The sequence below is a fragment of the Choloepus didactylus genome, chromosome 8 (assembly GCF_015220235.1).
Source record: "Choloepus didactylus isolate mChoDid1 chromosome 8, mChoDid1.pri, whole genome shotgun sequence".
Classification (NCBI taxonomy): domain Eukaryota; kingdom Metazoa; phylum Chordata; class Mammalia; order Pilosa; family Megalonychidae; genus Choloepus; species Choloepus didactylus.
The window spans coordinates 124,254,202-124,281,243 of record NC_051314.1 but is presented as its reverse complement, the minus strand read 5'-3'; the positions used below and the strand labels follow the sequence as shown (position 1 = coordinate 124,281,243).

The following is a 27,042-nucleotide window of genomic DNA, read 5'->3' as shown; positions in this document are numbered from 1 at the left end:
GTGAGAGGGTGAGAACTGCACAAAGACTTGAAGGAGGTGAGGAAGTCCGACAGGGGTTATCTATGAGGGTGTTCCTGGCAGGGGGAACAGCAAGTACATGACAAACTGGAGTAGCAGCAAGATCAGCAGAGCTGGAGCAGACTGAGCAAGGGACAAAACTCATAGATGAGGTAAGCGGGATAGTGTCTTGCAGACTATTGTGAAGATATTAGCTTTTACTCTTAGTAAAACAGAGAGCCAATGGAGGGTTTTGAGCAGAATGAATGAGTTGACTGACATTTGTAAAGAATTTGGCTGACGTGTTGAGAACAGACTGGTGGGGGCAGGGGTGGAGGCAGAGACCAGATTGGAAGTTACAGCATAATTCAGATGAAAAATAATAATGGCTTAGGTTAGGGCGATAGCAGTGGAGGTGGTAAAAAGTGGTCAGATTCTGAACTATTTTAAAGATAGATCCAGTCAATTTCCTGATGGATTGAATGTGGGGTATGAGAGAAAGAGATGGGTCTAGGATGATTCCAAGGCTTTGTCCTGAACAGCTGGAACACAGGGTTAGCATTAACTGAATGAGTTAGAAGAGCCTACAGGTAGAGCTAATTGTGGCCAGGGCAGTATAGATCAGGATTCCATCTTGGACAATTTAAACTTTTACAGTATTTTTTTAGACATACAGGAGGAGACAAGTTTACAGCTAGGTAAAGGATTGTTGAGTTCAGGGAAGGTCTGAGCTATATATATAAATTTGAAACTTATCAGCATACAGATGGTATGTAAAGCCCTGAGACTAGGTGAGATCATCATGTAATTAGAGAAGAAAGGAGATCCAAGCCTGAGGTCTGTGACACCCCAACTCTAAGAGACCAGTGAGAAGAGAAACCAGTAAAGGAGACTGAAAATGAGTAACTAGTGAGATAGGAAGTAAACGAAGAGAGGGCACTATCCTGGAAGCCAAGTAATGAAAGTATAGAAAGGAAGAAGGAATGATCACAGGTGTCAACTGCTGTCAGGTAGTTGAGAAATGGACATTGGATTTAGCAATGTGGATAGCATTGGGTACCTGAACAAGAGCAATGTTGTAGAATGAAAGAACAAAAATTGGAGACAGCAAGTGTAGTCAGTGTTCTGGTTTGCTAAAGCTGCCGGAATGCAAAATACCAGAAATGGATTGCTTTTATAAAGGGGGTTTATTAGGCTAATTTACAGTTCTAAGGCCATAAAAGTGTCCAAACTAAAGAATCAACAAGAGGATACCATCACTGAAGAAAGACTGCTGTCATCTGGGGTTCCTTTGTCACATGGGAAGGCACATGGCAATGTCTGCTGGTCCTTCTCTCCTGGGCTCTGTTTTCAAAATAGCGTTCTCCAGAATGTCTCTGGACATTTTCTCTCTAAGCATCTCTGAGCTCTCTTCAAAATGTCTCTGCCTTTTATACTCTCACAAATGTCACCAGTAAACTAATTAAGACCCACTCTGAATGGGTGGTATCACACCTCCATTGAAATAATCTAATCAAAAGGTCCTACCCGCAATTGGTGGGTGACATCTCCATGGAAACAAGCTAATCAAAAGACCCTACCCACAATAAGTCTTTCCCCCAAGAGTGGATGAAAAGAGCATAGTCTATTATGGGGTACATAACAGATTCAAACCAGCACAGTCAGCTATGTCAATTTGCAGCAAATAGGAGCAGAAAAATGAGTCAGTAGGTAATGTGGGCAGTAGGGTTGAAAGACTTTTTAAAAATTTTTAAATGGGAAAAATAATAGCAGGTCTGTTTACTGCTCAGAAGGATCCAGAAAAGAGGGGAAATTGTTGTCATTGATGAAAGAGAATTTCTGAGTGATGACCTGGAGTAAGCAATCAATGTATAAGCCAGGAGAATGAGTTTATAGTGAAAAGAAGGCAAGCAGAGGGTGTGGGTACGAATGTGGGTAAGTGGCTCAGTGAGGTTGTGGGAGACTTTAGAAGTTCTCTTTTATTCTTTTAAAAAAAAAATTATTGTGGTAACATTGCATAAAATTTGCCATTTTAACCATTATTAAGGGTACAATTCAGTGGCATTAATTAAATTTACAATCTTTTGCTACCATCACCACCTTCCATTCCCAAAACTTTATTAGCCTAAACTGAAACTCCGTACCCATTAAACAATAATTTTCTATTCTCCTTCTTGCCAGCCCCTGGTAATCTACCTTCTGTCTCTATGGATTTGCTTATTCTAGACATTTCATAAAAGTGGAATTATAGAGTATTTGTCCTTTTGTGTCTGGTTCATTCCAATTAGCATAATATTTTCAAGATTCATCCATGTTGAAGCATATATCAGAACTTCATTTATATGGCAATTGTCTGTTTAACAATTTGAGGAATTGTCAGACTGTTTTTCACAGAGGCTGCACCATCTTACATTCCCATCAGCAATGCACAAGGGTTTCAATTACTCCACATCCTTGCCTACACTTGTTATTTTCAGCTTTTTTTTTTTTTTTTTAGTTATTGTTATCCTAGTGGGGTTTTTTTAATTTTGAAATAAACTCAAAGTTATAGGAACAGTTGCTAAAACAATACTAACCCCATACACAGAATTCCATCATACCCTGATCCCCCTCCCCCAATAGCCCAATCCACCAAGTTTAACATGCTGTCACATTGCTATTTCTTTCCCTCCCTCCCTCCCTCCCTATCTATCATCCATCATCTATTGCTCTGTCTTCTGAACATATGAGAGCTAGCTGCACACATCCTTGAACAAACACTATAATTCACATATACACTTCCCATGAATAAGAACATTCTTTTATGCAATCCCATTAAGCACAGTTAAGAAGTACAAGAGATTCAACAATGATCCAAAGCTTACATTCTATATTTCCTTTTCCTTATGTCTCAACTGTGTCCCTTTGAGCCTCCTGTCCTCCATCCTCCAATCCCATCCAGGTTCATCCTTGGCATTCAATTGTCATCTATTTAGACTGTCCTTTTTTCCTTTTTTTTTTTTTCTCCTCAATTGTGGAAACATACATACAGCCTAAATCTTCCCATTCCACCCCCTCCCTAGCATTCCATTAGTGGGATTAATCACCTTTAGAATGTTGTAATGCTCTTTCCCACCATCCATTACTAGAAATTTCTCTTCACCTCAAACAGCAACCCTACACTCATTTCTTAACTCCCCATTGCCCCTTCCCCCATTTCTCTTAACCCATACTCTACTTTTCATCTCTATGGTCATATTCTCTGATAATTTCTTTGTGTTTACTGTGGGGCTTAAAATTAACCTCTTAAATCCATAACAATCTTGTTTTTCTTTGATACCACCTTCACTTCAATAGGACATATAAACTATGCTCCTATACTCCTCCATTCCCCCACATTTATATAGTTGTCTAAAATTACATATTTTACGTTGAGTTCAAAACCACTGGTTTGTCATTAGAGTTTATGTATTTTATATCATGTAGGAAGTAAATAGTGGAGTTACAATTAAAAAATTATTGACTTCTATTTGTATTCCATTGTGGTTGGAGAATGTGCTTTGAGTGTATTCATTTTTTTTTTTTAAATTTATTGATGCTTGTTTTATGTCCCAGCTTATGGTCCCTTCTGGAGAAAGATCCATGATCACTAGACTAAAATGAGTGTCCTGGTGATTTGGGATGTAAGGTTCTATATATGTCTGTTAAAATTCTCTATATCTCTTTCTCCTTTCTTTGTTTCTCTGTCAGTACAGCTCCCTTTAGTATCTGAAGTAGGGCAGGTCTTTTATTGGCAAACTCTCTCAGCATTTGTTTGTCTGTGAAAAATTTAAGCTCTCCCTCAAATTTGAAGGAGAGTTTTGCTGGATAAAGTATTCTTGGTTGGAAATTTTTCTCTCTCAGAATTTTAAATATGTTGTGCCACTGCCTTCTTGCCTCCATGGTGGCCGCTGAGTAGTCACAACTTAGTCTTATGTTGTTTCCTTTGTATGTGGTGAATTGTTTTTCTCTTGCTGCTTTCAGAACTTGTTCCTTCTCTTCAGTATTTGAGAGTCTGGTCAGAATATGTCTCAGAGTGGGTTTATTTGGATTTATTCTATTTGGAGTTAACTGGGCATTTATGCTTTGTGTATTTATATTGTGTAGAATGTTGGGGAAGTTTTCCCCAACAATTTCTTTGAATACTCTTTCTAGACCTTTACCCTTCTCTTCCCCTTCTGGGACACCAATGAGTCTTAAGTTTGGACATTTTATTTTATCTATTGTATCCCTGAGATCCATTTTGATTTTTTTGATTTTTTTCTCCATTCTTTCTTTTGTTCTTTCATTTTCTGTTCTGTGGACTTCTAGGACACTGAGACATTGTTCAACTTCTTCTAATCTTGTATTGTGAATATCCAGAGTCTTTTTAATTTGGCCAAGTTTCTTTTATTTCCATAAGATCTTGTATTTTTTTTATTTACTCTTGCAATGTCTTCTTTATGCTCTTCTAAGGTCTTCTTTATGTCGCTTATATCCTGGGCCATGGTCTTCTTGATGTCCTTTAAATCCTTTGCCATGTTTTCATTCCACGATTGTAGTTTTTTGATTAATTGTGCCAAGTACTGTGTCTCTTCTGATGTTTTGATTTGTGTGTTTGGAGTTGGATTCTCCATATCGTCTGGTTTTATCATATGCATTAAGATTTTCTGTTGTTTTTGGCCTCTTGGCATTTTCTTTGCTTGATAGGGTTCTTTCAAGTTGTAAAAAAAGATACCAATCTAATTTTTCAGAAACACAGTTTGGTGGCGTTCACTTTCTCTACCTAACCAGCAGATGGCGTCTGTGAGTCACCTTTACCCCTCTAGTCAGTTCTCAACCTTGTCCCTGCGGTATGTGGGGAAATGATTCTTGTGGGGTTCAGTTGGAGAACTCAGTTTGGGTGTGTTGCTGGAGCCATCCGCCCTGAATGTGGGGCATGTCCTGGTGGCCAGGGAGGAAGGGCAGCTTTAATATTCAAATCCCCCAGGTTCCTGGAGATGCAAGGCTGCCACAAGAGTCTAAGCCTTCATTTCAGTTCAGCCCCAGACCCTCTCTCTCGCTGTCCCATAAACCACCGGACTTGGCGTAGCATCCCTGGGTTCTCCGAGCAGGTCCCCCCACCCAGCCGCGATCCTCCAGGACCTCTGCTGAGGGAAAGCCATGCTATGTCACCAGTGTGCACCACCCTTCAAGGGAAGCCCCGGGCCACTGGGCCATGCAGGGGCACTCTCAGCCTGATGCAAAGATGGCCAAACGGGGTGTCTCAACCCCCGCCTCCTCGCACAGTTCCTCCTTTCCATCTCCGGGACAACTGGCAGGGCTCTGGGCTGTGGGCACGGCCCCGGACAGGAGTTTATCCAGCCCTCTGGGGAGCCAGCTGCGAGCCGCGGGGTTTCTTTCTGCTTCCGGCTCTCCCCTCCATCCCCCTAGCCCCAGGGGAATCTGCAGCAGGCTATCCTCCAAGCCAGACACCGAGAGGCCGGCCCAGCCCCCTCTTGCTGTGTTTTACTGCATGGTTCCCACTGTCACAACTGCAGCCGCTCCTGGGTTTTTCCCTTTCTTTTTTTTTTTTAAAAAGAACCAGTCGGTCTCCAAACGCCAACCCCTGGCTTCCCCACACCACTGCGCGGATGTGGGTCTTCCAGCCAGCTTACTCACTCGTTTCAAAATGAAGACTCCCGGTTTCACGAAGTATACAGCCCCTGTGGTACTAGCAGACCTCGTCCAGCTGGTGCATGGCTGTAACCAGTATTCTGGGTCACTTTCTGGTTTTTATCTAGTGTTTTTCATGGAGGTGTTTTTTTGCTGTCTCACCTAGCCGCCATCTTAGTTTCTCTCATCCTTGTCGGTTTGAAGTGATATCTCACTGTGGTTTTGATTTGCATTTCCCTAAAGGTTAATGATGTTTCACATCTTTTCATGTGCCTATTGGCCATTAATATATCTTCTTTGGAGAACTTTCTATTCAAGTCTGTGACTCATATTTTAATTCAGTTGTTTGTTTTTTTCATTATTAAATTGTAGTTCTTTTCATAGTCTGTGTATTAAACCCTTAACAGGTATGTGATCTCCAAATAGTTTCTCCCATTAAGTAGGCTGTCTTTTCACTTTCTTGAAAATGTATTTTGATTCACAAAAGTTTTAAATTTTGATGAAGTCCAATTTATGTACCTTTCCTTTTGCTGCTCATGCATTTGGTGTCATATCTAAGAATCCATTGCCAAATACAAGGTCCTGAAGATTTTTTCCTATGCTTTCTTTTTTTGTTGTTGTTGTTCACTTATTCATTTATTAATTAATTTTTTTAAATTCAGTTTTATTGAGATATAGTCACATATCCTACAACCATCCATGGTGTACAGTCAACTGTTCACAGTATCATCATATTGTTGTGCATTCATCACCCCAATCTACTTTTGAATATTTTCCTCATACCAGAAAGAATAAGAATAAGAATAAAAAATAAAAATAAAAAAGAACACCCAAATCGTCCCCCCCATTCCACACTATTTTTCATTTAGTTTTTGTCCCAATTTTTTTACTCATCCATCCATACACTGGATAAAGGGAGTGTGATCCACAAGGTTTTCACAATCACACTGTCACCCCTTGTAAGCTACATTGTTATACAATCATCCTCAAGAATCAAGGCTACTGGATTGGAGTTTGGTAGTTTCAGGTATTTACTTCTAGCTATTCCAGTACATTAAAACCTAAAAAGTGTTATCTATATAGTGCGTAAGAATGTCCACCAGAGTGACCTCTCGACTCTATTTGAAATCTCTCGACCACTGAAGCTTTATTTCATTTCATTTTGCATTGCCCTTTTGGTCAAGAAGATATTCTCAATCCCACAATGCTGGGTCCAGACACCTCCCCTGGAGTTATATCCTGCATTGCCAGGGAGATTTACACCCCTGGAAGTCAGATCCCACGTAGGGGGGAGGGCAGTGAGTTCACCTCTGAGGTGGTTCAGTTAGAGAGAGAGAGAGGGCCACATCTGAGCAACAAAGAGGCACTCAGGGGGAGACTCAGGCACAATTATAAGCAGGTTTAGCCTCTCCTTTGCAGTAACAAGCTTCATAGGGGCAAGCCCCAAGACAGAGGGCTCAGCATATCAAGTTGTCATTCCCCAGTGTTTGTGAGAACATCAGCAACAATCCAGGTGAGGAAGTCCAACACCTCTGCATCCTCCCCCATCTCCTCAGGAGGGCCCCGAATATATATATTTTTATTCTCCACCCAAATTACTTTGGGATGTGTTGCTATTTCCTGCTAACCTATACAGACCTACCATATCTCACTTCCTATTCAACGTTCCATGTAATTGTGGTGTTTGAACAAACTGACTGTAGAAGTTATATTGTTTAAAAACTATAGATCCTACACCAAATAAACATCTCTTCCCTTGGTCTCACATGGAAGTTGAAGTTTTAACACACAGTCAGTTTTGACCTTTACACTTTAGCCCAATTTGCCCTAGTTTTAACCAGATATGCTTCATTCATATCTCTAATTGAAATTTTGACTCTTTTTCAGCTTTTTTTTTTTTTAACAGTTGCTGTATGTGCTAATACTTACATTCATATCTCCCGAGCTCTAGCTCTGAATTTCAGGTGTCACACAGATACCCAAAGTTCCAGAGACCAATCAGGAACACCGAGGGATCACCTATGTTTTCTTTTAAGAGTTCATTGGTTTTTAGCTCTTACATTTAGGTTATTGATCTATTTTGAATTAATTTTTGTATGGAAATTCTCTTTTGATTGTTTTGATTTTCTTCAGGAAATAGGAAGCAAGCTGAGAGTGAGGATGAGAGAGATGTTAGAGGTTTAAGGAGAAAGGGAAACGTGTTAGGAATATAGGAGAAGACCTAGCCTGGGAATTACAGTGTGACTCCAGTCAACAGTAAGGACCCACGTGAGGTCTGTGATAATAAAAAACAAGGTGGTTTATAATATGAAAAATTGGAAACAACATAATGTAAATTAATGGGGATCAGCTAAATAAATTATTGAATTGCACAGGATTCAATTCAATAGCTACTGTTAAAGAGAATGAAGTACATCATTGGGTGCAGCTATCCAAAAGATGTTAAGTAGCAAAGTTTGAGGTAGAGCAGAGTAACAAAGTTTGAGGCTTAGAAAACAAGTCTATTTTATGTAACCAAGAACCTCTTTTGGTCTCTGGAGGTGGTAAGAATATGGCTTTGGGGACTAAAACCAGTGGGCTGAATAACGGCCTCCGCATACTAATCCCCCAAATCTGTGAATGGCAAAGGGACTTTGCAGATCTGATTAAGTTAAGGATCTTGATTTGAGGAGATTATCCTGGATTATCCGGATGGGCCCAGTTTAATCACAAGGGTCCTTATAAGTGGAAGGAGGACCCAGTCAGAGAGAGATTTGCAGAAGGTTTTAAAGATGGTAGAGGGGTCACAGCCAAGAAATGCAGGTGTCTCCTAGAAGCTGGATAAGGCAAAGAAATGGATTCTCCCTGGAAGGAATGCAGCCTCACCCCCACCTTGATTTTAACCCATTAGGACCCATTTTAGACTCATTAAACGGCAATAGGAAACTAATGCACTGAGTATAAAAAAACTTTTTTTAAATCAACACTTCCCAACCTGTTTGTAGTAAAGGATCTGCTTGTTGCTTTCCATTTCCAATCAATCATGGATCAAAAGTTCTATAAAATATAATTTAAAAATAACTAGAAAAATGAAATTAAAAAGCAGGCAGAACACAAATTCCATTTTAAGAGATTAGATTTATTTATATGGCAAAATTACTCTACAAATTGGTCCAAATGATTCTCAATGCCTTTTTTTAATTAAAAAATATTTTATTAAAGCATAACATTCACATGTAAACTGAACAGATCTTAAACATGCAGCTCAATGAATTTTGACATTTACATTTTATATTTTTATTTTTACATTCTGTATTAAGCTGTAGAATATTTCCAACACACTTTTAACACTTACTCTTATTTTCTGCACCATGTCCTCAGGGATCAGTAACAAACTGTTCACAGACAACCATGGGTCCACAAATCACAGTTTGAGTAGCATTTGTCTCAGGAGACCTAACGAGTGAGTGGACACCCTCTGCGTGTGACATGACTTCCAGGGGCATAAATCCCCCTGGCAATGTGGAACATGACTCCCAGGGATGAGCTTGGCCCTGGCATCATGGGATTGAGAAAGACTTCTGGACCAAAAGTGGGAAGAGAAATGAAACAAAATAAGGTTTCAGTGGCTGAGAGGACTCAAATAGACCTTAAGAGTTGTTCTGAAGGTTATTCTTATGCATTATACAGGTAACCCTTTTTTAGTGTATTAGAAAAGCTAGAAGGAAATGCCTGAAACTGTTGAACTATAATCCAGTAGCCTTGATTCCTGAAGATGACTGTATAACTATATAGCTTTTATGGTGTGATTGTGAAAACCTTGCAACTGACACTCCCTTTTTCCAGTGTATGGACAGATAAGTAAGAAAATAAAGGCAAAAAATGAATAAATAAGAGGTATGTGATGTTTTGGGTGTCCTTTTATATATATGTATATTTTTTTGTTCTAGTTTGCTAATGCTGCCAGAGTGCAAAACACCAGAAATGGATTGGCTTTTATATAACGGGGTTTATTTGTTTACACAGTTACAGTCTTAAGGCCACAAAGTGTCCAAGGTAATGCAGCAACTGTTGGGTACATTCATTGGAGGATGGCCAATGGCATCTAGAAAACCTCTGTTAGCTGGGAAGGCACGTGGCTGGCATCTGCTCCAGAATTCTGGTTTCAAAATGGCTTTCTCCTGGGACGTTCCTGTCTAGGCTTCAGCTTCTCTCCAAAATGTCACCCGCAGTTGCTCTTGGGGCATTTGTCCTCTCTTAGCTTCTCCAGAGCAAAAGTCTGCTTTCAAAGGCCTTCTCCAAAATGTCTCTGTAAGCTTCAGCTCCTCTCTCAGCTTACGTGCATTCTTCAAAGTGTCCCTCTTGGCTGTGGCAAGCTGGCTCCTTCTGTCTGGGATTATATACTGCTCCAGTAATCAAGGCCCACACTGAATGGGTGGGGCACACCTCCATGGAAATTATCTTTTCAGAATTATCACCTACAGTTGGGTGGGTCACATCTCCACGGAAACACTCAACAGATTCCAATCTAATCAGCACTAAAATGTCAGCCCCACAAGATTGCATCAAAGAAAATGGCTTTTTCTGGGAGACAGTACATTCAAACCAGCACACTTATTTCTATTTTTTTATTTTTTTGGAGTAATGAAAATTTTCAAAAATTATTATGCACAATTATATGATGATAGTGTGAACCATTGATTGCACCATTTGGATGATTATCTACTATGCAAATAAAATTGCACTAAAAAAAGAAAACAGGCACAGCTGTGTTGTGGAATGGAATGAAAAATGTGTATCACTTTTAATGATAAAGAAAAAGAACGAGTGGTATAATAAGCCAGACACAAAAGGTGAAATACTGTATTATCTCACTGTTATGACATAATTAGATTAAACAAATTCATAGGGTCAGAAACTAGAAGACAGATTGCCAGGGGCTGGGGTAGGGGTGGGGAAATGGGGAGTTAAAGCTTAATTGGTATAGAGTCTCTGTTTGGGGTGATGGAAAAGTTTTGGTAATGGATGGTGGTGATGGTAGCACAACATTGTGAATGTAATTAACAGCACTGAATTGTATATTTGAAAGTGGTTAAAAGGGGAAACTAGGATATATATATATATATATATATATATATATATTACTAGAATAAAAATTAGAAAAAAAAACATATGACTGTACAACACAGAGAACCCTATTGTAAACTATGGGCTGTAATTATAGTTAATCATATAATTATAATATTCTTTATCAATTGTAACAAAGGTTAACACACTAATGGGAAGTGTTAATCATAGGGCTGGGTTATATGGGACCTCTATTTTATGCACCATTTTTCTGTAGAACTACAACTGCTCTAATAAAAAATTATATTGAAAATATACATATATATATATATGTATATATAGTTGATCAAAAAAAAAAAGAGTGAGTGGTATACATTTGGGGGCTAAACAGCTAGACAGCTCTCAGCAGAACACATAGGAAGTACAAAACCTTGCAATGGGGGTTTCTGATAGCCTGAACATTACTGAAAATGTTCCCTTTTTTTGAGCAAGAGGTGTTTTGCTATAGTCCAAAAGAACATGAACAACAGAAATGTATATTCCTAAGAGAAAATACAAATGGCTTTCAAATATCAACCTTAGTAATCAAAGAGGTTCATTAATTTGGAACTATCCAAGAATAAATAAAAGGAATATCATTTATATTTTGTTTTTTAAAAATTAAGAAAGGAGAGAGAATATCTAAGACTAGCTAGGGTCATTCTAAAACAATTTATTCAAATGAATTAAGACCTTTAATAGTCCGTGTGTACACTGAATTGACAATCCAACTTATAATTCATTGAGAAAATAATATGAAATTCAGATAAAGTTTAATTGGCACATCAGGAAATGCAGCTAAGGTAATTATTTAGTGTCTAAAGATTAAAAGAAAAATTTCTAAATGAGTAAAATATGGTACATTCATACAAATGGGATATCATTACATTGCTTTTAAAGTGATTCTGAGGGTTTTAATTCACTATTGTTTTGGTTTTTAGCAACATGCTAAATGCTCAAGCTGTTAAATGACCAGAATGAGACCTCACAGGATGTAAGAAATATTACGAATATTAATCCCATGTTTTTTTTCCTCTTACATCTTATTATCACTCCTATTCAGTTCTTACCACTCACCTACTAAACCATAATTAGAAATAAATATTATACTTAATAGCAAAATACATCCAAGGCAGAAAATAATTCCAGTTTTTTCCTTGATGCCCCCCTAATGTTTTTACATATCATATTCTTTCCAAAAATTTAATTTTGTTGAGTTGGCTTTGCGAGTGTCGTAAGCAAATTATTTGTCTACCTATTTGGGTAAACTTTCATTTCCTAAGCCAATTCTCTTCTCTAAAAACTAGTAAAAGGGATGGGAATGGTCACCAGGGTGTGGGGTTTTATTTAGTACAGGAAGTCTCAATTAATTTTCCTTATTTCCTGAAGATTCTTTTCACTTTTTTTTCTAATGTCATGGCCTACTATGTATTTAGTGAGGAGGGATGCCACATCCACAGGTTAATCAAGAAGAAAATGTTAAACAAAAAGCAAAACAAACAAAAAATTCAGGGCCTGTTTATTATAGAAAGAGGGGCTCATGTATCAGTAGGGCAGTGTGAGTGAGGTCAGAGTGTCAGGGTTGGAGAGACCTCATTATATGCCTGAAGTTCTCCTCCTTAGTTAGTATTTAATGTATATTTTCCCAATTTTTAACCTATGGGACTTTGTTTTGCCACTGCATATCCCTAGTGTGTAGAACAGTTTTCCAGACACTCAAATATTTGTTCACTGATGGGCAGAAGCATCCACATCACTATGTTGTTTTGTTTGTTTAAGTGTTTTTTACCGATGGCAAAAGTAATGAATGTTTGCTTTTAAAAATTTGAAAAATACAGAAATTTACCAAAAATTACTAAGAATTAGCAGTTGTTAAAATTTTGATGTCTATTTTTCCTGATTTTTACTGTGCATATCACATATTATATCATGTTTTCCACTGTCTGGCTGTTATGCTCATTTTCTTATTATTAGAGTAGTTGAAGGTTTACAGAAAAGCATGCAGAAAATACAGAGTTCCCATATAAGACATTATTTTTATAAAATTGGGACTATGTTTATATATTGTTATACTTTTTTTTTTTTGCTTAATGATATTCATGGATAAGTTTCTCAGCTATTAAATATTCTTTTATGATGTTATTTATACCTGAGTAATAATCTATCATATGGATGTTCTATAATTACTATTGTAACATTTGAGTTGTTTCCAAGTTTTCTCTATAATAAATAATACTAAAGTGAATATTTTTGAAATTTTTTGTATACTTCCATTACTTAATTGAATCAACAAGTATTTATCAGGTGCTCACTATTTGTCCCTACCTTTCTGTAGCTTATTTCTTAGTGGCTTAGAATAATATTCCAGCAGTAATATTGCTGGTCAAAGGACATGAATATTTTTAAGACTTTTAACATATTGCAAACTTGTCTCCCCTAAGAGTTATACTAATGTAAGCTCTGGAGCAGTGCATGATGGAGCTGCTGTCCTTGCTCTCTCATTTTATAAAAGGTATGGTCTTCTTCTCATCTTCACCAATTGGATAAAGACATTTCATTTTTTAAAAATTTGCTTTCCTTTGTTTAGTGGAGAAGTTGAATATTTTCCATGCTTATAATCACAACAGTTCCACTGGGCTGATATTTTTCTTATTTTATTGATTAGGAAAGCAACGTTCCAAGAACAATTTGTCCAGGACCCTATAGCCAACAAAGATAGAACTGAAATTTTTAATCTAGGTCCATGACCCTGGAACTAATTCTTTACTATTTAGCCACACTGCCTCAGATTTGATTTCCAATTTGGGCTGAAAGTCCAGAATTACCATGTTTTTGTATCTATGTTCCTTAAAGACAATCAATTTCAACCCTGTAATTTTAGAAGTAAAGAAACTGAGGCCCTTTCTCTCTTTAAGCCCAGCTTGGTAAATAAATTCATTACCCTCCCCCGCAATGAGGGACATGACTCCCAGGAGAATGTATCTCCCTGGCGAGGTGCGACATGACTCCCAGGAATGAGCCTGGCCCTGGCAGGGAGGGATTGAAAATGCCTACTTAAAGGAAAGGGGGAGAAAGAAAGGCAACAAGCTGAAGTCACAGTGGCTGAGAGATCCCAAACAGACTCGAGGGGCTCTCCTGGAGGTTTCTCTTATGCAAGCTCCAGTTAGACATCCCAAATGGTCACCGTATGCCATGTCATTACCAACAGTAGTCCCCAAATACCTAGGTCCCTACCTGAGATTCTATAAAAGATTCACTGTGTTTTATCTCTCAGAAACTTAAATCCACCAGAGTGTTCCTATGCCAGACAAGTCCTAAAACCCAGAGGCAATAGCCTCTTTAAGAACAACAATCAGATGCAGCTTCCTTCCACAAATATGGTTGACACCCCCTTTCAATATGAACAAGTTAAGGTGGTCACTGCCTTGACACCCCTGAAGATGGAGAAAGAGATTAATTGAGAGGAAGGGGTAGCAACAAATCAGATGAGATTTAACAGAAGTCTATGAATACTGAAACATATAAACATATATATACACGTATATATATGCACACACATATATATATATTTTAGATGCTGGGGTGATAAAATAGCTGGAAGGAGGTAAATGACATGGTGGAACTGTAACCTATAATAGTCTTTGAAATTTGCTCTATATCTACTCTTTGAATTGTGTGCTTTGAAAGTCTCCACCTTTCTGTATATACCCTATATTTTATAATAAGGAAAGAATTGAAACTGTGGAACTGTAACCCATAATAATGTTTTTTTTTTTTTTTTTTAAATCTCACATTTAATTTCTTGGTCAAGCAAAAAATTATTCACTTTTATCATTTTCTTAATGTACACAGATTGAATGAACCAGATGATGCTTCTGAGTAGTCTTCAAAGGTAACAGGCACTAATTACAGCATTTCATTGGCTAAAAATCCAAAATACACCAGTGCTTGCATATTCAATGAAAATGGACTTTTGGACCACAGAACTTCCTGAGTATCCAAGCATATCTTCATATTGGAAAACTCAGCATGTCGAGTGAGTCCACATTGTCCTGGGACTGGTGTTTTGTGGTTTTGTGTGTGTGTGTGTGTCCTCACACTTAATAATATCAGGTATATCAAATCTGGATTCCGCCTTAAGTAGTTTGATAACAATTTTTAATGTAATTTTATTGAGATATAATCACATAACATACAGTCATTCAAAGTGTACAATCAGTTGTTCTCATTGTCATCATATAGTTGTGCTTTCATCACCACAGTCAAACTTTGAACATTTTCATTACTCCAAAAAAGAAAACGAAAATTAAAATAAAAAAAGAATATCCAAAACATCTCATTCCCTTCCTCCCCTCATTGTTCATTTACTTTTTTTAATGCAGTTTAATTGAGATATATTCACACACCTCCAGTCATCCACAGTATACAATTATTTATAGCACCATTGTACAGTTGTTCGTTCATCACCAGAATCAATTTTTGAACCTTTTCCTTACTCCAAAATAAAAATAAAAGCAAAAAAGAACACCTAAATCTCTCCATCCCCTCCATCTCACTTTATTCTTCATCTAATTTTTGTCCCCATTTTTCCACTCATCTGTCCATATACTGGATAAGGGGAGTGTAACCCACAAGGTTTTCATGGTCACACAGGCACACTATGCAGTCTACATAGTTATACAATCGTCTTCAAGAATCAAGGTCATTGGGTTACAGTTTGACAGCTTCAGGTATTTCCCTCTAGCCATTCCAACACACTAAAGACTGAAAAGTGCTATCTATATAGCGCATAAGAATACCTTCCAGAGTGACCTCTTGACTCCATTTGAAATCTGTCAGCCACTGGAGCCCTACTTTGCTTCATCTCTTTTCCCCCTTTTGGTCAAGAAGATCTTCTCAATCCCACAGTGCTGGATCCAGGCTCAACCCCAGGAGTCATGTCCCGCGTTGCAAAGGGATTCACATCTCTGGGAGTCATGTCCCACGGAGGGAGGAGGGAAGTGAGTTCATCTGCCCAGTGGGCTTAGAGAGAGAGGCCACATCTGAGCAACAAAGAGGCTCTCTGGGGGGGAATCCTAGGCACAATTATAAGTGGGCTTAGCCTCTCCCTGCAGCAATAGCCTCACAAGGGAAAGCCCCCAGATCGAGGGCTCGGCCCACTAAATTGCCAGTCCTCAGTGTTTGCGGGAAAATCAGCAATAACCCAGGTAGAGAAGTCCAACACTGACGCGTTTCTCCTCAGCTCCTGGGAGGGGACCGGGGGGTGGGAGGTGGGTGCAAATACGCTTTTACTCTCTGCCCATATCACTCTGGGATGTGTTGGGATTACCCATAACAATTTTTGAAATTGCATATACAACTGCTTGTTGAACTGTACATCGAAAGCTAACACTTTTCGGTATATTTTACAATAATGGATATGGCTGAAGTTGTGGAACTGTGACCCATGACATTCTTTGCAATTTGCTCTCTAAGTACTTGTTAAATCGTACTTTGAAAGTTATCACTGTTATGTATATATATATATATATATATATATATAGTTAAAATTCACAATAAAAAAACGCTTTAAAAAAAAAAAAAAAGAAACTGAGACCCATATAGGTCTCACCATAGGGTTTGCCCTTTGTGACTTTTCAGACCATTCAAATCTTTCCATTTAAAAATATCCATGCCTTGGTATGTATCATAAAGAACTGAGTGAATTGCCTAAGACTATACTGTCATTGGATAGCATGTGATAAACTCATCCCCCAACTCCTGATTTGGTGCTCTTTCTGCTGTATAAGGCTACTGCACCATTCCCAATCAATCCATCCTTCCTTCCTTCCTTCCTTCCTTCCTTCCTTTTCATTGATTAAACTCCCCTCTAATAAAGAAAAATGATAACAATAATCAACAGCTAACTTTTATTGAGGGCTTACGATTTGGCAGACATTGTCTTGAGCACTGCATATGCATTATTTCATCAGATCCCCACAGGAACCTAGCAAAGAAGGTATTACCCTCTTATCACAGTTGAATGGCTTGCCCGAGATCACCCAACTAGTAAGTGATGGGACCAGAATTGAAGCCCAGTTAGTCTGACTTCCAACTTTAAGTCAGAAAATTCAAATAAATAAAATCAAAATGTAACCCACTCTTATTTTTGAAAACAGATGGGGATTGTGGATGGATTTTAAAGTGCTAACAAGGATGCAAGTTGGAAGAAACAGGAACAATGAGAACAGAGAAAACCTGGCTACCTAGAAGAATGTGAGCTCTGAAAACAGCATCATTCATTCCTTCATTCATTTCTTGCACAAATATTTATTGAATGTCTACTCTCTGTGAGATGCTTTCCTTGGCAGTGGAGACACTTAGATGAAAAGACACAGTTTCAATCTCTAAGAAGTGTATTGCCTGGAAGGGAGGCAGGAAAACACAAGGAAATGCCCTAAGTGCTATGACTGATGCCCACTTAAGTTTCAGTGAGGAAAGGAAGAAACATAATTTACTTGGGCAAGTCAAGGAGGTCTTTGCAGTGGATGTGATCTTTGAACTTGGTCTGCAAAGGCTCTGAGACAAAATAAGCTCATGGGAGAATGACAAATAGGTATCATTTAGAGCATCAACACTGAGGATGATGAGTGGTAGGAAATGAAGGTACATGGATCGAGAAAGTCCTTAAATACCAAGTTAAAGAGGTTAGATTTTATTCTGTAGGTGATAGGAAGCTATTTTTTTTATTAGATTCTTATAATAGGCAAGATAAAATACTATATAACAATCAATTTCCTGTTCTCAAAGAGCTTGAAAATTATTTGGATGACAAGCAAACTAATTTTTCCATAGGATTTGAAAATCTTCTAGTGGTTTGTTCAAAAACAGAAATAAAAACAGAAATTGATAGATGCTGCCATATTTGTCAGTCACCTCCATGCTTTTTCGCATGTATTTCCCTCAGCTTTGAATGCCTGATTGTCTGACTGAAAAATGTCTGCTTAAACTCTGAAGCTGTCTTCTGTGAACACTGTGTGTGCAGCAGGCTTTGTGCTCAGCACCTTAAACACATCTTCTCTTCAGATTCCCATGGCTAAATCAGGATGTCAGTTTTTATTATTTTCAGTTAAGTAAACTGAAAGTTAAGTGATTTGCTCAATGTCATATGGCTAATAAACGGTTGAACCAGAATTAACCCAGTCTGACTCCTGTCTCTTAATCAGGAAGGGAAAAGTTAGATGAACAAAATTTAGTCCCTCTTAGTGTTTGGGGAGTGTAGATTAATTTATTTGGGAAAAGTTACCCCCTCCCTTGTTTGGTTTCCTACATCGATGTGGATACACCTAGTAGAAACCTGCCTATATATTTGTCTAATTAGACTATGAATTTTAAGACTATGAATTATTCATTACTATACTCCTTGCACATAGATGCTCAGTAAATGTTTGTTAAATGAATAAAGGTGGGTCTCCTTTCCACTCTATCTGTGGGAAACCTCAGGTTGTGCAGAGTTTAATGTCCACACATTGGTAATCTGTTTCACGAACTATTTCTGGAAGAGAAGAGCAAGGGAAGAGGAAAAGAATGCTCTGTCTTGTCTCATCCAATTGCCTCTGAGCAGCTGGGAAGAGAGCAATTCACACTTGATTATCTTAAATCAGATAAGTAGCAGCACCAGAATTGCTGGGCCATCTGGCGCTGGAGTTCTCCCGAGCCTGAGCGGTGAGCTTGCTTTCCCTCACGGGCCATGCGTCCCTTCCTTCCAGGCTTGGCTCTCAGCCTGCTGCTAACTCTGGCGTTGGGCCAGCCACTCCAATTTCAAGAACGCGTCTTTCTCCAGTTTCTGGGCCTACGCAAGGTGCCCTCACCACAGAAGTTGCAGCCGGTGCCTTTTATCTTGAGGAAAATCTTTCAGGATCAAGAGGCGACAGCAGCCGCTGGGGTGTCCCAAGACTTATGCTACGTGAAGGAGCTGGGTGTCCGCGGGAACGTGCTCCGACTTCTCCCAGACCAAGGTAAGGAAGTCAGAATGTTTCCCAGAGAAAAATCTGGAAATGGGGAGTGTGAAGAAAGGAAAGGAGAAGGAAGATAACAATGACTAAGTGGCTTGTAAAAGGACTTCTGCTGGGTATTTGACTTATTTCATCTCATTTAATCCCAACCACAATCCAGAGAGAAGAGCAGATATTCTTAGCAAGTTTTTAACTGTAAGGAAATTAAGATTCAGATACTAGGTAACCTAGTCAAGATCACAGGGCACTGTGTAAAGAGAATTAGGATTTAAAATAGGTTTTTATGAATCAACTACTTTGTGCTGCAGTTTAGATGGAAGGGGTGAGGGCAGGATTAGAGCTCAGTTTCCCACTTTTCAGCCCACAATATATACATCTTGGTGCCTGTAGCGTTATGGCAAGCAGGGGATGATAATTATGATTTCAGTTTGCCCATGAGTCCTGCTTTCCTTTTGTTGGTCGGAAAAGGCTATTCTTGATTTGCAAATACCGAGCATAATATGTCATTCTTATATCTTTTATATGAGGATTTGAGTGGGCAGATTTCAATAGTTCTCCAAGCACCCACCATCCAGTATCACACGGGATACCGGGTTAAAAATAGATTCTCCAGCCCAGTTCCTGCTCCCCCCATCTCCCACCCAATTCTTATTCAAAATCTGAGGTGGGAGTAGAGAATCTGCATTTCTTTGCCGTCTCCCAGGTGGTTGAGATGCAGAATGGAGAGTCCTGTTTGGTTGGTTTTACTGCAGCTGGAGAGAAGATTTGGATATTTATTCATCGAGTAAGCATTTATTGGGTATCCTCTATGTGCTAGGAATGGCCTATGGTCTGTGACCTTAAGAGTACAGAGATTAAAGATAAAGTCCGCCCTTGAAGAGTTTACAGAAGGGAGACAGACATTGTGCTAAGTGTTATGATAGAAACTCTGGGTCTTCTGGAGTGGGGCATGAGGGGACATTCTCGGAGGGAGGTTAAGTGGTAGAGGGAGTGTGAAACACTAGTTGACAAATTTTCCGTGGAGAGAGTAGAGAACAGACCTGAGGATACAAGTTTAGGGAATGCTTCCCCCACCCCCATTGAAATAACTTTGATTTTTATGATGAGCATTGCCCCTACTAAATCATATAGGAGAAGAACATAATCTCACCATTCTCCCTCCCCAACCTTCCCTCTAGAGAAAAACACCATTAAGAGCTAGTTGATGTATATTATTCCAGATTTTTCTAATTTGTGCATATATATATATATATGTATATATATACATATACAATATAAATATAAATTTCTAACATTTTTGCAAAATTGGGATTATAATACATACCTCTTTTTTCACCCTGTAGATCATGATTATGCACATCTCATGTGTCAGAGCAAATAGTCAACATGCTTGTTTTAGTGGTTGCAAGATACTCCATTGCATAGATGTACTGTAATTTGTGTAACTGATGCCCTATTTATGGACATAGACATAGTATAAGTAGTACCCATTTTTTGTGCACTTCTATTATTTCCCGAGGATAAATTCTTAGAAGGGCTTATTGGCACAAAGATTAGGCACATTTAAACTTTTGCTATATAGCAAATGCCCTCTCAAAAGATTATACCAATTTACTCCCCCAGCATGAGAATTTTGAGAGTAATCTTTTAAAAAGTAGAAACTTATTGAACTATGCTATACATTCAGAAAAGTGCATAAATCATGGAGAACAGCTCAGTGAATTTTCGCAGAATAACCAGCTCCCAGATCAAGAAACAGAAAATGATCCCCAGAGGAGCCCTCATGCCCCCTTCTGGTTTGTCATTGCTCTACAAAGGTTAACCGCTCTCCTGGGATCTAACATTAGCTATTTGTTTTGCCTGGTTTTGAACTTTATATAGATGGAAACATGACATGTATCCTTTTTTGGGTCTGGCTTCTTTCTCTCAACATTCTATTTATGAGGTTTATCAATGCTTGTATATGTTTGTAGTTCATTCATTATCATTGCTTTATGGCACTCCATTCTATGAAAATATCACAATTTATTTATTGTGCTGCTCTTGGTGTCCATTTGGATGACAACACCCTTTAAGCTTTTAATTTTTGCTAATCTGCTGAAAAAAAAAACTATCTCGTCATTTGTGTTTCTTTAATAAGGTGGCATGCATTTTCAAATGGGTTATGAGTCATTTTTATTTTTCAAATAATTGCCTATTCATACAGTCTGACCATTTTTCTATTGAGGAGTCAACTTTTTCTTAATGATGTGTAAGGCCTCTTTTTACTCATTTTTAAGTGATCTTTATAATCATGGACTTTAACTCATCTTGTATGTTACAAGTATTCTCAGTTCTTTGTTTCTTAATTTTGTTAATGATTTTTTTTTTGAATAAAGAAGTTTTTTTATTTTCATGCTGTCAAATCTCTGGATCATTTCCTTTCTGGTTTTTGGGTTTTCTTGCATGCCTAAGGAATGTGATTTAGTGACATGGATAAATAGGGAGACCACTATAACAGAAGCCACCAACAGGAGAGGGTCAACTGTTTCAGAGACATTACTTCAAGGGTAAGGACATGTAAAAACATCTCAGCAGTTGACAGTTAGCCAACCTTTGAGAGAGCAGTTTCCATGGAGAAGTAAGGGTAAAAGAGTTGGAAAATAATAGGAGAGTATGTGGTAAGAAGTGAAGACAGCAAATATAGACTGATCTTTTAAAAAGCAAGTTTGGCAATTAAAGTGAGAGATGATATAGTAGACTTGAGGAAACTGGGTAATTTTAAAGGCTTTAAAAAAATACCTTTACTGAGATATAGTTTGCATCTGATAAAACGTACACATTTCAAGTGTACAATTTGAGTTCTAACAATATACAACCATGTAACCATCATTACAATTGAGATGTGAAACATTTCCATCAACCCCAAAGTTTCCCTTTTGCACCTTCCCAGTCATTCCCCCCACCCCCAAAGCAACCACTGATCTACTTTCTGTCATTATAGCTTCATTTTTCTTTTCTAGAATTTCGTATAAATGGAATCATATCGTGTGCCAGTCAGTTGTCAAGCTGTGCTATTGGAGCTTGAACCTTTAAAGCTTTTTCCTTTGTCAGCTGTCATGATAAGTTTTTTCAGTAGAGGGCGCCGGAGAGACACTGCAGGGGGAACAGGTTTGGGTCCAGCGAGCTCTTCCAGCAACCGGTGGCTTCCCCGGCACTTGGCTGCTGTAGCGCAGGCACCTCCTCAGGCGCGCACGTTCTGCGTGGGCAGCTTCTCCGGCACCGGGCTCCTGCAGCGGATGGCGCTTTAGCCGCGTGCAGCGGCCAGCAAGACCCTTCACCTTGAACTGCTTTCCCCAGCATTCTAGAGGATGGATTTCTGGCAAGTTCCAGAGGGTGGATTTTAGCAAGATCTGCTGGCATAGCCCAGCAGGGACGCCTTTGCCCTTTGGTGAGCCAAGGCTGTGCCCTGTCCAGTGAAGTCGGGATCTCAGCCTAGGACTGTCATCTTTCTCAGACCTGGGGGTAGGGGCTGCTCTTTTAATATCTCCTATTTCTATATTCCTTACAGTTCTCTTAACTTCTTAGAAGCCAATCCCTTATCACTCTAGCCTCTGGTTACAGTTACAACTTGATATTAAAACTTTCCCTTTTCAAATTTCTATGTGGTTTTGGTTTCCTGATACTCATAGTGTGTGCTCCTACCATCTAGCTTCTTTCCCTCAGCATAATGTCTGTGCTATGCATCCCTATTGTTGCATATATCAGTAATTCACTTTTTTTTTATCGCATAGTAGTAGTCCTTTGAACAGATAAGCCCTATTCTGTTTATCCATTCATCATGATGAACATTTAGGCCATTTCCAAGTTTGGGGCTATTATAAATAAAGATGTTACGAACATCCACATACAAGTCTTTGTGTGAACACATGTTTTCATTTCTCCTGGATAAATAGCTGGGAGTGGAAGTCTTGGGACATATGGTAATCTATTTTTAACTTTACAAGAAGCTGTCCAACAGTTTTTCAGCCTGATTGTGCCATTTTATATTCCCATCAACAATGTATGAGAGTTCATTTGCCAGCACCTGGAATTGTCAGTCTTTTTAAAGACAGAATGGCTTCCTTCTCATGCCTTCACACTATTTACCTCTCCCTGACATCTGCCTTATTAATTTTGACTCTTTGCTCCTAAACTGTAGCACCAGTGCTTTTAAACTAGCAGCCTGCTCAGGCTGTGAAAGGCGAAGACCCCTTCCCCACCGCTCTGCGAGGTGGTTGGGGCGGCCCCCACCCCACTTCCAGGGAGCCCCAGGACACTGGTCTGGGTAGCTGGTCTCCTGGGAGTGGAAGGGTCATGGGTGGCAGTGGCTGAAGTCCTTAAAGTCTTTTTGATTTTGTTGTTTTTAAAATGAGGAGGCGTGGTGGTGGGATGTCTAGAATGCTTGGGTCTGGTTCTGATTTCTCCACTAGCTGAATGAACTTAGAAAATCCCTGCCACCTTACCAAACAAAACAGTGGTATTAGACCAAAAAATTAATTTGTTGAGGGGGGAGAAATTGAAGAACCTTCCAGAGGAGGAGGTGAGATTTGAAAATCCAGGCAGGGAAGTTAGCTTTGAAAAATAGACAACATCAAAAGTACAGGGAAAGGAGGTCTCTGGAGAAACTGAAGAATCACATTGTACCTCCATATTCAGAGAGGTGGGAGAGGTGCAGAAATGGGAAGTGCTGACATTGACACCTGTAGGCCTCAGATAAGGAATCCCTAAGTTTAAAAAGCAAAAGACTCCTTAAAGAACCTCCTAGTGGTCCCATCTAGGCTGTGGATGACAGGAGTTTGTATTGAGTGAATCTGAGTGGTAGGATTTCGGCCAGCAACACCTGACAGCCTCAACCAGGGATTCTTTTTCTTTTTCTTTTTTTAATTAGAGAAGTTGCAAGTTTATGGGAAAATCATACAGAAATTACAGAGCTTCCCTCAGCATAGATATTCTTAAACAATTCTGCACCATGAGCCCCTTTGGCAATCTTTTCAAGTAAATGAATCACTTTTTCAGAATAATGGTTTATATGTCTGAAATAAAATATTTAGTATTTCAAAAGAAATTTAAAGATTGAAATACATTTATAGTATAGTATGTAATAGTATATGTGTTTTTTTAATTAATGCCATGAATAAGGTCAAGGGAAGAGACACTAAAACTACCGTAAGTTCAAAGTAGTGTGTGTGTGTCATTTTAAGATACTGCTAACAACTTAATGTGATATGAGTGTATCTGTGACTCTGTGGTGACAATGTCAGTGTCACAGGTCCTGGTAGTATTACTGGGTTTGTCACCTATATTCATAGTTGAAGGGAATTCTAAATTTCATTTAGAATTTAGTGAAAATAAAGATGTATTTCTTTTCCCCACCCAAGTTCATGGACCCTTTAAATTTTATCCAGGACTCCTTGGGGAAACAATTCTTCCCCAAATGGTAGGGTTTGAGAATAACCGATAATTCTTCACCCTTATTATGTATGTGTGGATATTTGATACTTATATAGGTAGATATTAAGCAAAATATATTATGGTGACTCTCACATCTCTCTTCTCCCATCTAGGTTTCTTCCTTTGTTCTAAGAAACGTTCCCAAACCTCCTCCTGCCTACAGAAGCTCCTCTCCTTTAACCTGTCTGCCATCAAGGAAAAGGACCAGCTAACAATGGCCCAGCTGGGCCTGGACTTGGGGCCCAGCACTTACTATGACCTGGGACCGGACCTGGAACTGGCTCTGTCTCTGGTTCAGAAGCCCTCTGTGCGGGGCAAGTCCATCCCTAAGCCGGGTAAACTCTTTGCTCTGCAGTCGGTGCCACAGCCTCGAGGTGCCCTTCACTTCAACGTCCTGGAGGTGGCTCGGGACTGGTACATCAACCCCCAGAAGAATTTGGGCTTGTTCCTGGAGATACTTGTCAAAGGCGACAGAGACATTGAGGTGAATTTCCAGCTTGAGGACACCTGTGCCAGGCTGAGACGTTCCCTTCATGCTTCCCTGCTGGTGGTCACCCTCAACCCTGAGCAGTGCCACCCTTCTTCCCGGAAAAGGAGGGCAGCTGTCCCTGCCCCTGAGGCCTCTTGCGGGAACTTCTGCCATCGTCATCAGCTATTCATCAACTTCCGGGACCTGGGTTGGCACAAGTGGATCATTGCCCCAAAGGGGTTCATGGCAAATTACTGCCATGGAGAGTGTCCTTTCTCACTGACCACCTCTCTAAACAGCTCCAATTATGCTTTCATGCAAGCTCTGATGAATGCAGTTGACCCAGAGATCCCTCAAGCTGTCTGTATCCCCACCAAGCTGTCCCCCATTTCCATGCTCTATCAGGACAACGATGACAATGTCATTCTAAGACATTATGAGGATATGGTGGTTGATGAGTGTGGGTGTGGGTAGGCTACTGGAGATGAGAATAGAAGTGTCCTTAGAGTAGAGCTTCTAATAAAACTACCTATTTGTTTTAGGACCTCTTGGACCTGAAATGTCAAAATGTCAATTTACTTATATTCAGAGTTTGTCTTGAAATATCCAGGCTTGAGAATACTATGATTAATGATACCCATAATTAAACACATACACATACACACAACACACATTTTGGAGCCCAAATGATCTTGGTGGATTTCTGCTCTAACCTACTCATTATGCACATGACAATATATTAGACTCTAAATAGAAGGAAACTGGCATTTACTGATGACTTATTATGGACCAGGGATTATTCTACGTGTTACTTTACAAACATTATTTCACTGCTCTTTGAGATAAGTTATTATTTACACTATACAGATGAAGAGACTGAGGTTCCAAGAAGCTAAATAACTAATTTTCCTAAGGTCACGAGCTGTCCCTACTCATCTATTGACGGTGTTACTAAAAAAAAAAAAAAAAAACATTTTGAGGAATATGAAGAATAGAGAAAAATATACCAAAATAATAGACAATACTATACTTTTCTACATTTCCTCCTTATCTTTTATTGATAATATATAATTTCTAGTAGTGTATTCTCACAACACATAATTTTGAGTCTTCTTTTCATTTAACATTACATCATTGAAATTTTTTTCAAGTCACCAACCTCTACATAGTTAATGGCTGTACTAGACACCACTGTTTAGGTTATACCATAATTTCCTTAAAAGAATGTTTATCATTGGGCAATTATGTTGTGTGCAGTTTTTCATGATGGAATAGTGTTGTAATAACTCTTCATTCATATATTGTTGCCGATATTTTGTTCCTACTCCTTTAAAAAAAATTCAGGCATGAAATTACAGAAGTCAGAGGAATAAATTGCCTCTTCTGTAATTAATACAAGATATGTTGGCATTAAAATAAGCAGATACATTATGCGGTAGAATGCAAAATTAACATATAAAACTCTAGACTTGGTAGGATGCTTTGGGTTTTACCTGGAGGTATAAGAGTTCACATACTTCTGTTAGCAGAACTAAAGTGGAAAAGTTGTTGATCACTGCTCTATTTAGTCCCTTTTCTAACTCCAGTTGTCAGTACCTCAAAGTCAAACTCATCAGTCTCATCTGGATTATTGTTACAACTTTTAACCTGATCATTTGTTTTTGTTTTTTTAATGAAGGTTATTGTAATTTAACTACATTACAAATACATGTGAACACCCCTGCATCACCCTCCCAGTCTCTTTCCCCATAGTCTCAATGAAGCCACCATCCAGAATTTGTTGTGTCTTTCCCATTCATTTCTTTATAATTTTACTACATATGCTTGTATCTATAAACAGTATAGTGTTCCACAATTACATAAACTTTGTATAAACAATGCTTGAAACACAAATATATTTTTCTACTGTTTTTTTTCCTCTCGATTTATTATTTCTGAGATTCATACAGATTAACAAGTGTAGATATAATTCATTTGTTTTCACTGCTGAATAAGCCATTACATGTATATTCTGTGGTTTATCTATCGTGCTATTATCGGACACTCAGGATATTTAAAGAAACCGCTACAGTCATTCCTACAGAAGGGACACGAAATCTCTCCCTGAGATCTTTTTCTCTAGCTGGGGCTTCATTGCAGAGCAGCAGTAAAAATGGGGAATTTTAAGGAAAATGAAGAAGAAACTACAGAGCTTCACCACTGCGAGTGTGCCTCCTTGAACGCAAACAGGAGGCTGGTTCTTAAATAGCACTCGCCTTGACAGGTACATCATTTGACTGAGAAACTCACTGAAATCGTGTGAGAGGTTAAGACTTTGGACAAATCACTTAGAAACAAATTAGAGGAGCAATCAGGATGACACCAACAGTAATA

General features: G+C 38.8%; 1 protein-coding gene across 1 annotated transcript; it reads left to right on the top strand.

Moving 5' to 3' along the window:
• The first annotated feature begins 18,463 nt into the window (after nucleotides 1–18,463).
• Nucleotides 18,464–26,544, top strand: GDF3 (growth differentiation factor 3). Its single transcript, XM_037848146.1, has 2 exons — nucleotides 18,464–18,731; nucleotides 24,314–26,544. Exons 1-2 carry the CDS (start codon nucleotides 18,464–18,466, stop codon nucleotides 25,141–25,143), a joined length of 1,098 nt encoding a protein of 365 aa, XP_037704074.1. The 3' UTR covers nucleotides 25,144–26,544.
• Nucleotides 26,545–27,042: the final 498 nt, after the last annotated feature.

What these genes read in the sequence shown, in the direction of transcription:
- GDF3 (XM_037848146.1), top strand. Translation starts at nt 18,464, where the DNA reads ATGCGTCCCTTCCTTCCAGGCTTGGCTCTCAGCCTGCTGCTAACTCTG. An exon ending in CCGACTTCTCCCAGACCAAG is followed by an intron (nt 18,732 to 24,313) that starts GTAAGGAAGTCA and finishes TCTCCCATCTAG; the next exon opens with GTTTCTTCCTTTGTTCTAAG.